General features: G+C 45.1%; 1 protein-coding gene across 1 annotated transcript in view; it reads right to left on the bottom strand.

Annotated features, from left to right (window-relative positions):
• Positions 1–872: 872 nt before the first annotated feature.
• apc2 (APC regulator of WNT signaling pathway 2) overlaps positions 873–13273 on the bottom strand; it is a gene marked incomplete at its 3' end in the record, with an annotated part of 32602 nt that continues 20201 nt past the window's right edge. Inside the window, exons 7-13 of the mRNA XM_083646959.1 lie at positions 11471–11566; positions 10759–11155; positions 10302–10400; positions 9499–9638; positions 8492–8686; positions 7266–7480; positions 873–6468 (exon numbers count right to left, since the gene is read on the bottom strand). Coding sequence (XP_083503085.1) covers positions 873–6468; positions 7266–7480; positions 8492–8686; positions 9499–9638; positions 10302–10400; positions 10759–11155; positions 11471–11566 — 6738 coding nt within the window. The remainder of the gene's footprint in view (positions 6469–7265; positions 7481–8491; positions 8687–9498; positions 9639–10301; positions 10401–10758; positions 11156–11470; positions 11567–13273) is intronic.

Raw genomic sequence — 13273 nt, forward strand, 5'->3', positions numbered from 1 at the left:
AAAATGTATCTGGCCACTGAATAAAGTCATTTTTATCCAGCATCCACAATGTTAACAGGTGATGTAGTGAATAATACGCATGCTGTCAAGAGCAAGACAAAGATTATTTTGCCCACCGGGAAGCTTGAGGAGTTTGTATATCTGCATGTATTTACAATGCTGGTTAAGTACAGGAGTACAAGGAGTTACCCAGCACAGCTTATAGCTTGGAGAACAATGACATTTGCGATAATATTTTCTGCAGGAGTGGTGTAACAACACAAGCTAACAGTATATCATAATTAGTTGTGAGTGGCGAGGCAAGGTCAAAGCGTTTGATGTATGTAAAAAATACTTTACATCTCAGTGTATTGTGTCCTTTTGATCGTTGGTCAACAGTCAGCCACAGTTGGTACCTCTTCAGGTAAAAGTCCAACTGAGTTCTCATCCAAAAGTTTGCATATTGTTCTTTTTATTGATTTTATCGAGGAGACTGATGGTGATTTATATGCTGAAATCATTGTCTTTGCTGTATGTTTTCACTACATTTCTACCAGGCAATATACAAATACAAAAAAGTACAAAAAGATGCACTTCCAATTTGTGTGAGATTACTCTCTGAAGTGCTTCTCTAACGGATATATTGGTAGTCTGTCCATTTCAGACCTGTCTCAATGCATATATCCAATCCTGAATGAATAGTCTAGAATAACATGACTTGTGATAAAGGGTTCTTTATCAGAGAGAAAAAAAGAGTCCACTGCAGTGAAGTGAAAAAAGAGTCGATAACCGAGGTAAAAGGACTGACACACCCTCTTTGTCCACCTGAGTGTTGAATTTCATTCAGGAACACAGTAGAGTTACCCACATTTCAGAGGAACCAACCTAATGCTCTATGACTCAGTTTTCCCCCCTGACTTCTCATTGATTGTGGTTGCTTGGCTTTGTGCGTCTTGCAGGCAGCAGGCCATGGGGCTGGGGGTATAGTTGAATGGAGTGACTCTGGCGGCCTTACTGGGGGATCCCTGGCGGAAGTGGACAGCTCCACCCGTGTAGCTATCAGAGGTTCCCGTAGACACGGTGCTGTGGCTCCTTATGGAGCCGTCAGAATCTCCATCTTGGAGGTTACTCCCAGAGGCGATGCTGACCTTTCTGAAGATGGCTAGTCTTGCCACCTCCTCTGAGATGACCGGTACCATCTCAACTGTTGGAGAGGTGATTGTGTTGGTCTTGTTATTCAAAAATTCTTCTGTCTGGACTGTTGCGTCACTTGTCTTGCGTGATGCGAGTAGGATAGTTGGCAGTTTCCCTGGCAGAAGCTTTGGTTTCTCTCCATCAGGAGATGGCACCAGAGGCAATGCAGTGGCTGGCAGAGTGCTTTTCAAGATCTGAGGTACGTCCTCGTCCCTAATCCTCCTCCAGGTGACTCTGTCATTTAGCCTGGATCCACCTCTCTGCCCTTTCTTCTTTGTATCATCCTCACTCTTTGCTCGTCCACTTGAATCAGAGGACGAGGAGCGGATGGAAGAACGGCTGGTCACTCGGCTCAGGATGTTGATGCTCGGTGATGACGCGTGGCGTTTAAAGGTGTCTTTGTCTTGCTGCTGCCTGGCTCCGGAAATTCTGCCGGGCCCATTTCTCTGAGCCGCCCTGCAGGGGCTTTCAGAACTAGTTCTCCTGGCAGGGCGTCTTGCAGATAGGTCTCGTTCACTGGAGCTCGCTCTAGCCAGGTTTGCAGTCTGCTTCTGAAGGCCTGGGTCTAGCCTCTGGTCGCGTCTAGGTGCTTGTCCTGGCCCCTTTCCTTGCATCCTCCTTGGACCCTGCACAGCCACCTTAAGTTCCTGACAACGAGATGAGCAGAGGAAGACAGCAGCGGTGGCTGGACATGCTCTGCGGGGAAACCCATGCTGACATGCAGGCATGGTGCGTGCAGGGCCATCACGTCTCAGAACAGTCTTTGATTCCTTGATGAAAGTCAGTTGTCTTAAAAATCCATTGCGATCAGACTCACTGCTGTTTGAATGGACAGAGGTCATTCTGACCAAGTCAAATCGATTGGCAGGAAGAACCCTTTTCCCGTTGACCTGATTGTTTTGTCTGTTCGTTGGTTGGTTGGTTACCAGCGGTGAAAGAGTCCTGGGTTGTCTTGCTGAATTCTGGATGAATGGGATTCGGACTGGTGACTTCTGAGTTTTATGCGCTGGGGATTTCTGAGATTGATTCATGACAGGAGAGCGTCCCTTTCTTTCCGGTGGACTACTAGCAGGTGGGCTACTAGCTGGTGTGGCATTCTTTTTCTGAGCAGATTTGTTTGTCTGAATAGGCGATGTTATCCTCTTCTGCGACTGTTTTGATGGTGTAGAGCTTTGTGATGATCCAGAGGATGAGCTTTTTGGTATCCTTGGAGGTGGGGTAGAGCTCCTCTTTGGCAAAGACAATTCAATGTCCTGCGGTCGGCCTAATCGGTGAAGGCTCTTTGATCTATGTTGAGCAAGGTTTGGGTTCTTTGGAGCATCCGTCTTGGTTAATACTTTTTGAGGTGGTGGCCTTTGTGAGAGAGTGGTCTCTTTTATAGGTGTATATGTCACTGTTCTGCCTCTGAAGACTACCGGCAAATTTGGAACTGGTTTACGCTTGTCAAAGTCCAGGGGTTTATTTGCCTTTTTGTCTTTAGCAAACTTCTTCTCTTTGGGTGTAAAGCTAGACGTTGACATGAATGACAGCACTGACTCAGTTTCTTCAGAGGAAGGCTCTTGTGACTTTGATGCCTGTAGCCCAGTGACAACAGAATTAGCACCTTCCTGTATGGCTCTCCACTCAACACTGTTGAGGTCTGAATCTTTATCAGATGCCATATCATCACTGTCAATTTCCTGGTCCATGTTCCACCCATCCGAGGCCTTTTGAAAGTTACTCTTTTGTTTCTGACTCTTCTCTGCTTTCTTCTTCCTGGCAGCAAGCTTCTTTCTCTGCTTGGGCATAGCCGATGTTATGCATTTCTGAAGGAGGTCATCCTCTGAATCCATGCTAACTGAACTCGGCGAGCTTTGCTCTTCATATTGGCTGTGAATGGTCATAGGCTTTGTTTGTTGCAACATATTCATTTTGTTGTGTCTGTTTTTGGACCATATTTGGTGGGCTTTTGATTTTTGATCATCCTCAAACTCAGCATCACTTAAAGAACTAAGAGAAGAGCTGAGTGAGTAACATGTCAGGGATTCATCCTTTATTAGGTTCTGTTTTATCCTCTGAAACCCTTTGCCCTTTGCTTGGGAATTGTCAATCCTGCCTATATTTGTCATGCTTCTGGAGAGAGTATTTCTACTTCCTTCCCTCGTCTGTTTTCTGCTTGTTCGTTTCATCACCTCATCTCCTTTCTCTTTTTGATCATCATAGAAGGAGCTGATGTCTTCCTCGCTGGGTGATGAATGTCCCATTGAGTGAAAAGCCATGTTTCCTTTCAGTGATCTCCGGTTTAGGTTCCCTTCTGTGTTTTGCCTTATGACAGGTAGTTCGAGTTTCCTCACAGGGCCTTGGCCTTGCCTCTGATTTTGTTGATTGGGAGACTGATCACGGTTTCTCTGACTAGCCACTCTATCAGCTACTTCTTTGCTCTGCATCAGCACTCTCTGAGTGGGAATGACATGTTTGGTTGTTCGATTCACTTGACAGACCTGTATGTCAGGTTGGTTTGTCATTCTATTGGGTTTGTGGAAGTGTGAGAATATCCTCAGGTCTTCAATTCTCTTCGCCTCATCATCAAGCAGTTCCTGTTTGTTCATACTTTTGGCTCTCCAGTCTCTTGCACCCCTCTCCTTCACTGGATATTGAAGTGTTTCATCACTTAGCGATGTTGTGCTGGAGAAGTTCACAGGGGTACCTTCTGCAGAATCACTGTATGATGAATCATCAAATTGGAACTCCTTCTGTGGCATGACAATTTTCCTCCCTGAAGACATTTGGGTGCTGCCATTTGGGAGCATCATGTACACTGGGACATGGATTGGTTTTCGGATCTGCGAATTTAAAATATGAGAAGGTATGGTGGTCATAAGGGAAGGTCTAACTTTTCTGAATTTGGAGGGCATTGCTGAGTTGATGCATTCTTTTAAGATTTCAATGTCATCATCTGAGTTTCCTTCACTATATCTCTCCCCATGATCCAGTCCATGCTCATCCTCATCAGGGAATGGAGGATTTCGGTCATTTTGCTGGAGCAGGGGGGTCAGTTTAAGCTCCACATCTTTCTGTATGTAGTGCTCGTGAAGAGGTAGAGCACTCAAGCTTGAGGCACAAGAGAAGTTCTCTGTAGGCTTTTCCACAGTGAAGTAGATCATGGTGTCCAGGTCAGGAGGAAGGTTGAACCTCTCCTTGAAGTCAGCAATCTCCATGAACTTGCGCAGGCTGCTTTCCCACTGACCTGCTATTCCAGCACTCTGTGTTTCTGGTACATTCGACTCAATACAGCATGGAGTTTTACTTCGGCTAGGAGGCATGGTTTGCCCTGGACTATCTGGAAGATCACTGGGACTAATTGTTCCATCAATCATCTCACTGCATGGATCACTCTGGATTGAGCTGGCGATAGATGGAGCCTCAAAGCTCCCCAGGGAACTGACTGAGCTACAGCGACTCATTACCAGCGGCGTCTCATGGATATAGTTTTCAGAGGAACTAGATGGTGATCTATCTTCAAGTATCGCTGGTGATGCTCCCCTGAGGAACACCTTTTCCCTTTTGGCAGGGTAGGGAATTTCAATTGGATCAGTCTCTTTGCTTGGGAAGCTTTTTGAGTCTGTCACCAGCAGCTGGCTGTCACTCAGATCTTCCAAGGTCTCATCCTCTTCAACTCTCTTCACCACTTCTCCATCTTCCACTTCAATTATTTCCAGTGATGAGTCACTCTCCAGCTCATTTTCACTTTGACTCTGACCATCAAGTGCTCCATCACCAGAGGAGAGGGAGGACAGTGAGCTGCAGCGAGAGAAGCAGATAGGAGTGTTCTCCACTGAGTATTTCTGGACAGTCTCCATCGTCCCAATGGTCGGGCTTCTGGTGGAGCTCATTGGAGAAAATTTCGTAATACTCCCTCCAGTCATTACAGTTGGGACCCAGGCTTGCCTCCTCATTGCTTGGGCAGCCTGTACATTGATAGCTGTCTTTGCTACACCAAATTTGGCCACACTCTGAATGAGAGGGACATGTTGATAAGAAGGAGACAGTTTAATGGAAGCCATGCTGACATCAGAAGACACTTTAGTGGATGCGCTCACTGGTGTTTGAAGGTGCGGATCCTGGTTCTTTTCATTGTCTGTGTTACTAAGCACAAGAGCTTTCATCTCTTTGTTGTCCACAATATCTCTCTCTGGAATATCAAGCTGGCTAGTTTCATTCAGGATAGTGGGTCCAACATTTAGATACTCTTGATGAGCAACCTTCAGATCAAGCTGGTTGGGTCGCTTTTGCTGGATGGTTACAGGTCTTGTAGAGGGTTGCATCTGCTCTTTGCTACCACAGTAGCCATCACTAGTGCTGCCGCTGTTTAGACTATCTGTGGATAAGCTTGTATGGGCAGCTTTGAGGCGTAAGAGGGCGTGGGCTCTACTGAGGCGTTCTCTGTGGGCCAAGCTGCTTGTATCAGAGCGCCGGCAAGGGGAGCATGACTTAGCCCGGGCTTCGTTTAGCTCATCCAGTCCGTAAGGCCAGTCTGCAAAGGGGTCCTCAGAGCTGAGGCTGAAACTATCTTCTGAGGATGTATGCATGGTGATGTCCTCCACTAGTCTGTCGATTTTGGCCACTGTGTTGGTGATCTTTTTCGCTAACTTCTCCGCTGCAGCAGACACTGCATCATCCGCAGGGGCGTGTCTTTTATCCACCATCTGAGGCCGCTCTACATCTCTCTCAGGTTCGATGTCCTTCTTTCGTGGCTGGTTTTGGAGGAAGTTAGAGTTAGTGAGAAACATGGACAGCATAGAGAAACTCCCAGTGTCCAAGCTACTGGAGACATTGGGGGCCTCGTCATCATCAAAGCAACCCGAATCTGATGCATAATCCTTTGCCAGACTCTCAATGTGCCGCAGTGGCTTGTTGAGGCTCAGGTGCTTGGGGCTCTGTTTATCGAGGGTATCAAAAGTCTCTGCTAGGTGCTTAGCATCTAGCTCCGCCTCCAGAGCCTTCTGCTTCCTCATGTAGAGTGAGGGCATGCAGGAGCCGGGGGATATGACGGCAGTGTCCTTATATTTTAGGGGTCGGTTGGCGAGGAGGTTCCTTAGAGCCGCAGCGCTGCCCATGGCTATCATTTTGTGCTTGGAGTGGATGAGGTTACGCAGCATGCTAACTGCTCCCAGGTCCCAGAGCAGCTCCTGGTCTTTTGGACTCCGGGCAGAAAGGTTCCACAGGGTTCCACAGGCGTTGCTCACTATGGTCAGGCTGTGGGAGCGCAGGTGCTGCAGCAGAGTCTGGAGGCAGTTATGGTCCCTGAGGATTTGCCTGTGTAGAAATAAAGTCAAAGACACATTAACAACCCGGTCATGTCCAACTGAAATGAAGTATAGAGAGCCAAAGCCGATGTCACTTCCTGCTTCAGCATGCACACCAAGAGATTTCATCCACCATTTATTTTCCCATAGACTTTTCCTAAAATGCTTATAAAAATAGTTTTACTTAGCTTAGATTACTTACTTAGATTCAGCTATATTTAAAAACAGGAGAGACCATAGAACATTTCACTTGGACCAAAACATAAAAAACAACAGCAGATTTTTTTTTAATCTTAGTTTTGGTCTGATTGAAATGTTCTGTGGTCTCTCCTGATTCTAACTATAGCTGAATCGCTTGGTTTCACCAAGTGAAACTCTTTTCATAAGCATTTTATGAAATGTCTATGGGAAAATAAATGGAGGATGAAATCTCTTGGTGCATATGCCTAAACCAGAAGTGGGCGTGACTTTGGCTCTGTGTATGTAGGCTACTTATCTGAACAGGTAATTCACCAAATGCTAAGTACCCATCTTAGGAGGAGGATATTCATCACTTAATGTCAATGTGAGGATCCAGATTGTAAAAGTTTTAGCATTTTGTCAACCACTTAAATATCCTTCAAGAGGTAAATGTTTTTGTTGTTGTTTATTTGTTCAATTAATCATTTCCTAAGTGTCGGTGCCACCCATCCGACTCCCTCCCCCCCAAAAGAAAGGGGTGGAATGGAACTATTTTATTCATCAATCATGATAAGAAAAACCAGTGTCCAACTGAAATTAAGTCTAATACAATTCAAAAGAAGCTACCTGTAATCTTCTCGCGTGGCCACCAGACTGGACACATTGCGGAGGATTCCGCCTCCGCTCTCGATGATGGCCAGTGAGTTGGTCTGACAGCGGTAGGTCAGCGTGCTGACCAGGAAGCCCAGAGCGCCGTCCACCGAGCAGATGGCCACCTTGTTCTCGATGCTGTGAGCCGACAGGTTCCACAGAGCGCTCAGAAGACTCTTCAAGGTGGACTCCTAGAAAGCAGCAGTGTTTTCAGCACGTCAGAAAATGTTCAGCTCTGACTGAAAAAACACCACAATGCAGGAAAAACAGCTTTCTTTTCTCTTCTTTTATCAATCAGAATCTAAAATCATAACAGATGCATGTGTCATCCCAGAAATCTTAAAATAATTTTTGTTTGGCATTTGCCACACTAATAGCTACTTAACGAGGGGTGAAACCAGACAAGTACGTAGGTGACATTTTTGGCAAAAATTAGTTACAGTATGGTATTTTGTTTTTGTTTTGGCTCTTTTAAGTTGATCAAATTTCACTTACACTCCTCTGGTTGGTTCTCATCAACATTGACTCATTTACCAGCTCATGTCATACCAGGCTGTATTACAGTGCATTGAATCCATATGGGTTTGCCCCATAGGCGAAGTTTGAACTTTAAGGTTGGGGGTGCAGAAAAATCTAGAGGAAAATGAATAATTAGGATACCAGCACATGCATTTTCATATCCCGAATAATATGCCCAATGACTGATGGAATATTGCGAGAATTTACCTTAGAAATCAAACTCAAATCAAACAAACAGCAAAATCGGAAACAGCCTATAACTTCAATAAATTCCATCATTCCATAGGAATTCAGAAAACAGAATTGAAACACACAGAATGACACGTCTCAGAGGGAGGGAAGGAGACTGGTGAAGGTATGAAGCGCGAACACACACCTCTCCACCCACGGCATGGAGAGGTCATTACGCACATGTTTTATCTGCTGTTTACATCAAGGTTATGCCGCTCAGATATGACTCATAGACTAATTATACCAGAATTATGTTTTATAATAAACATTGAAAATAATCATAGTCATAATTATTCTACCCTTTATCTAGAGCAAGGCATTACAATAAAATATTACTTCTGTGTTATAGGCTAATTAAATAGATATTTAAAACATGCATTTTTGGCTATGGCCACTAGGCGGTGCAGTGCACCCCCTGAACCAAGTAAACTTCTCCTATGGTTTGCCCTGACCTTAGTGGCTTGAAGGGCGCAGGTGATCAGTGCAGACACACTCCTGATGTCTCTGAGGACCCTCTTGCTGCTGATGTCCGCCCTCCACGACAGGTTCCTCAGGATGCTGGAGACCACCTGGTGCAGCTCCTCGCTGTCCGAGGCCAGCTGAGACACCAGCGCCGCGAGGCTGCTCTTCTTGGAACAGAGAGTGGCCTGCATGGAGACAGAGCAGATGCCAGTCACACACCTAAATAGTCCACTGTCACCTTTGGTTAATTTCTTAATGTTTTTGGAAAACCGTAAAATCACTAAAAACCATGCCCACCTCCGCTCTCCCTCCTCAGATTAATGGTGAGAACGATATGTAATCTCTGATCAATCTAAGATGTGTGATGCTTTTAACAACACTTTGTAGCTTCTAATCATCTAATCATCTAATCATCTAATCATCTGTTTGATAGGCTTTCAGCCGGTACGGCTCCCTCGGGTCACACTCATGACCCGGTAGCTGAGAACTTATCAAATCCTTCCCCTTTTGTTGATAGTTTTTCATTTAGACCCGTAAGCGACTATGAGGTCTTTAAGGCACTTTCACAATAAATTGAACACTAAAAATTCAAAGGGTGAGGATCACATTGAACCATATCTCCTATACGATGATAAGATAGATTATTATATAATATAATATACCGTAATATAATATAATATAATATAATATAATATAATATAATATAATATATTATTACGCACGCACACACACACACACACACACACACACACACACACACACACACACACTGGAATGGCTCTGTTTTCAAAGACAAAATAAAGGCATAATATTTGTTAATAAATTATAATAGCTACAGATTATATTTGTTGGCTTGTGCTCCACCACCCCGCTCCTAAAGCTGGACACCCCTCATTTTTAGCCTGGCTGGCCACAGTGGGAAGGGAACCCCCAACCCCAGCAGTGGTAATGCCTCGCCTTGCTCTACCCACTGATCTACACAGGACTGGTTGTGTACCTTGTTGACGACATCCCCGAAGGTCAGGTTAGTCAGTGCCATCCCTGCATAGCGGCGGAGCGCCATGTTGATGGGGTCATTCTGCAGGCCGTACATCTCCTGGTCCAGATGGATCAGATCGGCCACAACATGCAAACCGCCTGGAAAACCACACAGCAGCTATAAGACTCATACAATCTACACAATCATACCATCCAAACTGCCTGGAAAACTACACAGCAGCTATAAGACTCATACAATCTACACACTCATACCATGCAAACCGCCTGGAAAACCACACAGCAGCTATAAGACCCAGAAATCATACCATGCAAACTGCCTGGAAAACCATACAGCAGCTACAATCTACACCAGACATGGGTATTATGCGGCCCGGGGGCCAGATGCAGCCCTCATGATGGTTCTGTCTGGCCTGGGAGGTCTAAGACAAACCACACCATTGTATTGATGAAGCTAGAAAAATCTAATGAGAATTTTGGCTTTTTGTTTTGAAACACTTTTGTTGTGAGTGTGTTCTTCCTGAATAAGTGCACGGTATGTTTTCTATAATTTAATCGAGTGAAAAAAAAGTTGGCCCCTGGAATCTGGGTTTCTCATGTTAGCCTGGGTAAACCCAGCCGCCCCGTGACCTGCTCTCAGACCTGCTCTCAGTCACTACTCGTGAGCAGGGTTAAGCCTGAGAGCAGGTCACTGGGGGCTGGGTTTACCCAGGCTATTCTCATGTGGCCCTCCAGGAAAAATAATTGCCCACCCCTGATCTACACAATCATATCATAATGTTTTTTTTTAAGCATCTCACTAACCTAACTCATTCATGGCACGTCGATACTCCTCTTCAAAGGAAAGCTTCATGACGGCACACATGGCCTGACAGATCTGAGGGTCCACGGGCTCAGGAATGTCTGTAGAGAACAGAAGATAAGACAATAATACCTTCAGTTAGTGTCTGTGGTCTTTGCTGTGTCTGTTGTCTTTGCTGTGTCTGTGGTCTTTGCTGTGTCTGTTCTCTTTGCTGTGTCTGTGGTCTTTGCTGTTTCTGTGGTCTTTGCTGTGTCCATGGTCTTTGCTGGTCTTTGCAAACCTTTGATTTTGTTTGATTGGTGTGCCATGGGCTAAAGGATTGAACATGTGGAATCTGACCAAACATCTCCAAACAAGGACAGGCAGCCATGGCACGCCAAACAGACATCTGTGTTTGTCTGTGTTTGTTGTAGAATGTTTGATTGGTGTGCCATGGGCTTTAGAGGGAACCGTACTCACCGCTGGTTGTGGTTCCTCCAGGTGAGGGTGTCCCGGTGTGGCTCTCTATCCAGTCCCATCCGCTGTCACAGTGTGTGCGGATCTGCTCCAGGAGGTGCAGCACCCTCATCTCCCGCCTGGCCTGGCCCTCGTCCTGCTGGGAGTACACGATGTTGTGCAGGGCGGCACTGGCTCTGGACCGGGCCTCCCGGCTGCAGCCCGTCGCAGTCCCCCCTGCCCCGGTCTCCCCGGTGCCCCCCGGAGCCTCGTGGAGGATCTGCACCAGCAGGGGGACGCAGCCAGACTTACGCATGGCGAGGCAGCTGTCCTGGGAGCTGGACATGGCCAGCAGAGTCCGGGACATCTCTTCTTTGTCCCGGTTGGCCAGCATGGACAGTAGCCAGAACACCATCTCCACCTGCGGTCAGTTATTCAATAACATTTGTCAGTGAAGTTTTGCTGCACTTCCTGGTTCCTTTGTCTGGAAGTCAATGAGATTTTTGTATGGGGATTTTGGTTAGATGCCTGAAGGTCTAATCAAGATTTTTGGTGATCTCATTTATGATCAAAAATCACAAAGTGGTGTTCATTTGTGAAGATTATCTTGCTGAACACAGTAATAATAATAATAATAATAATAATAATAATAATAATAATAATAATAATAATAATAATAATAATAATTTTTACAATAATAATAATATTTATGTGAAGGTATGGAGAGGTTTTGTACCTTGCTGCCTCCGTCTCCAGGAGGCTCCGCCCCTCCACCAGCAGAGGAAGATGCATTCTCACTTTCAACAGCAGAGGGCTTCTCAGCACTGGAAATCTGGAGAGAGAGAGAGAGAGAGAGAGAGAGAGAGAGACAGACAGACAGACAGACAGACAGACAGACAGACAGACAGACAGAGAGAGCGAGGACAGAGAGAATACATTTTTTTATTCATAATTTAATCACGCTATCCAGTGTGATTGACCTGTATCATAGAAGGGGGGGCACATGAAACAAAATAAAGCAATAAATACAAATGGAAAATTCTAAAATTCAGAATAATTTGTCTTCCTGAACAGAACACGTCCACAACATCCCAGATCCCCAAAAACATCAATGTCATCAGTCAGTTTGTAATATTTCAATGGAGCGAAGAAGAGACAGAGAGGGAGGAAGACAGTGCTTGGTGTCAGTCAGGGTCGAGTAGCTTCATAACTGCTCTTTTGTCAGGTGGGGCAGATGTTGAGTGGATCCAGGTTAATGATCTCTTTGAAGCTTCAGCTCTTGATGAAATGTATTCAAGCTCTCAGCACAGGTGGAAATAAAGTGAAAATATCATCAGACCCCAGCGTGTTCAAAGTCTACATTTCAACCGTGAGCCACGTTTAACTTTAACTTATTGTTGTTTTTGTTATTTAAGCCCAACCCAAACCATTTCTCTAACCTTAACCATGTTGGCTGAACCGGCACGGTCAGCCCTACAGCAGGGTCTGTCTGATGGTCCGTGCTCAAGTTCCACCATTGGCCGACCATGTCATGTGGTACACCCATAACAAATGTATGTTTCTTACCCTTTCTAAGATGCTTTGTTCTAGTTTTACGTGAGGGAAGGTCAGTCTGTGGTCACTGGACTGTTTAAGTTAAGTTAAGTTAAGTCATCATTTATTTAACCCCATGGGGAAATTCATCCTCTGCATTTGACCCATCCTCTACTAGGAACCTTCCTAGAACTAGGAGCAGTGGGCAGCCGCAGTGCAGCGGCTGGGGACCAACTCCAGTTCGTTTGCCAGTGCCTTAGTCAGGGGCACTGACAGGAGTATTAACCCTAACATACATGTCTTTTAGAGATCAGAGGGTATGGTCAGTCTGCGGTCACTGGACTGTTTAGAGATCAGAGGGTATGTGTATGGTCAGTCTGCGGTCACTGGACTGTTTAGAGATCAGAGGGTATGTGTATATTTGTGTATATTTACGGGATGCACGATGATATCGGGATGACATTGGTATCGGCAGATAAAGGCTTTAAAACGAAATATCGGCATCGGCCCGAAACAAACGTTTCTGTCGATATGACAGGCTGATAAAATTACGCTTTAATTATGCCGAAATGCTCCCTGATTGACTAAATGTTTGAATGAATGAATGAATGAATCTTAGTTTTGTTTGAAAGACAATGATACATGAATAACAATATGGCATGTTTTCCACAACGTAAGTTAAATAGTTTTCTTATTTTGCCCAGTGAATGTGTCCATTTTGAAAAGCATTGAATTTATGTCTGCATCTGCCAATAGGTGCCAGTAGGCATAATAATGTGTTAAGTCCACTACAGGAGAGATTTGATGTTCTCTGAAATGTGCGCATTAGGGATGTTCATCAATTATCGAAAATCGATAATCGATCGTTAAGGATTGGAATCGATCCTGTGGCATTTGGATCGATTTTTTAATTATAAAAAAAAAAAAAAAAAAAAAAAAAAAAAAAAATTTGGACTAGGTTTGGGTGGAATTCGTTCCTCCTCGCCCCACTCCATTGCACAGCCGA

Source organism: Poromitra crassiceps (assembly GCF_964638095.1).
Source record: "Poromitra crassiceps genome assembly, chromosome: 12".
Classification (NCBI taxonomy): domain Eukaryota; kingdom Metazoa; phylum Chordata; class Actinopteri; order Beryciformes; family Melamphaidae; genus Poromitra; species Poromitra crassiceps.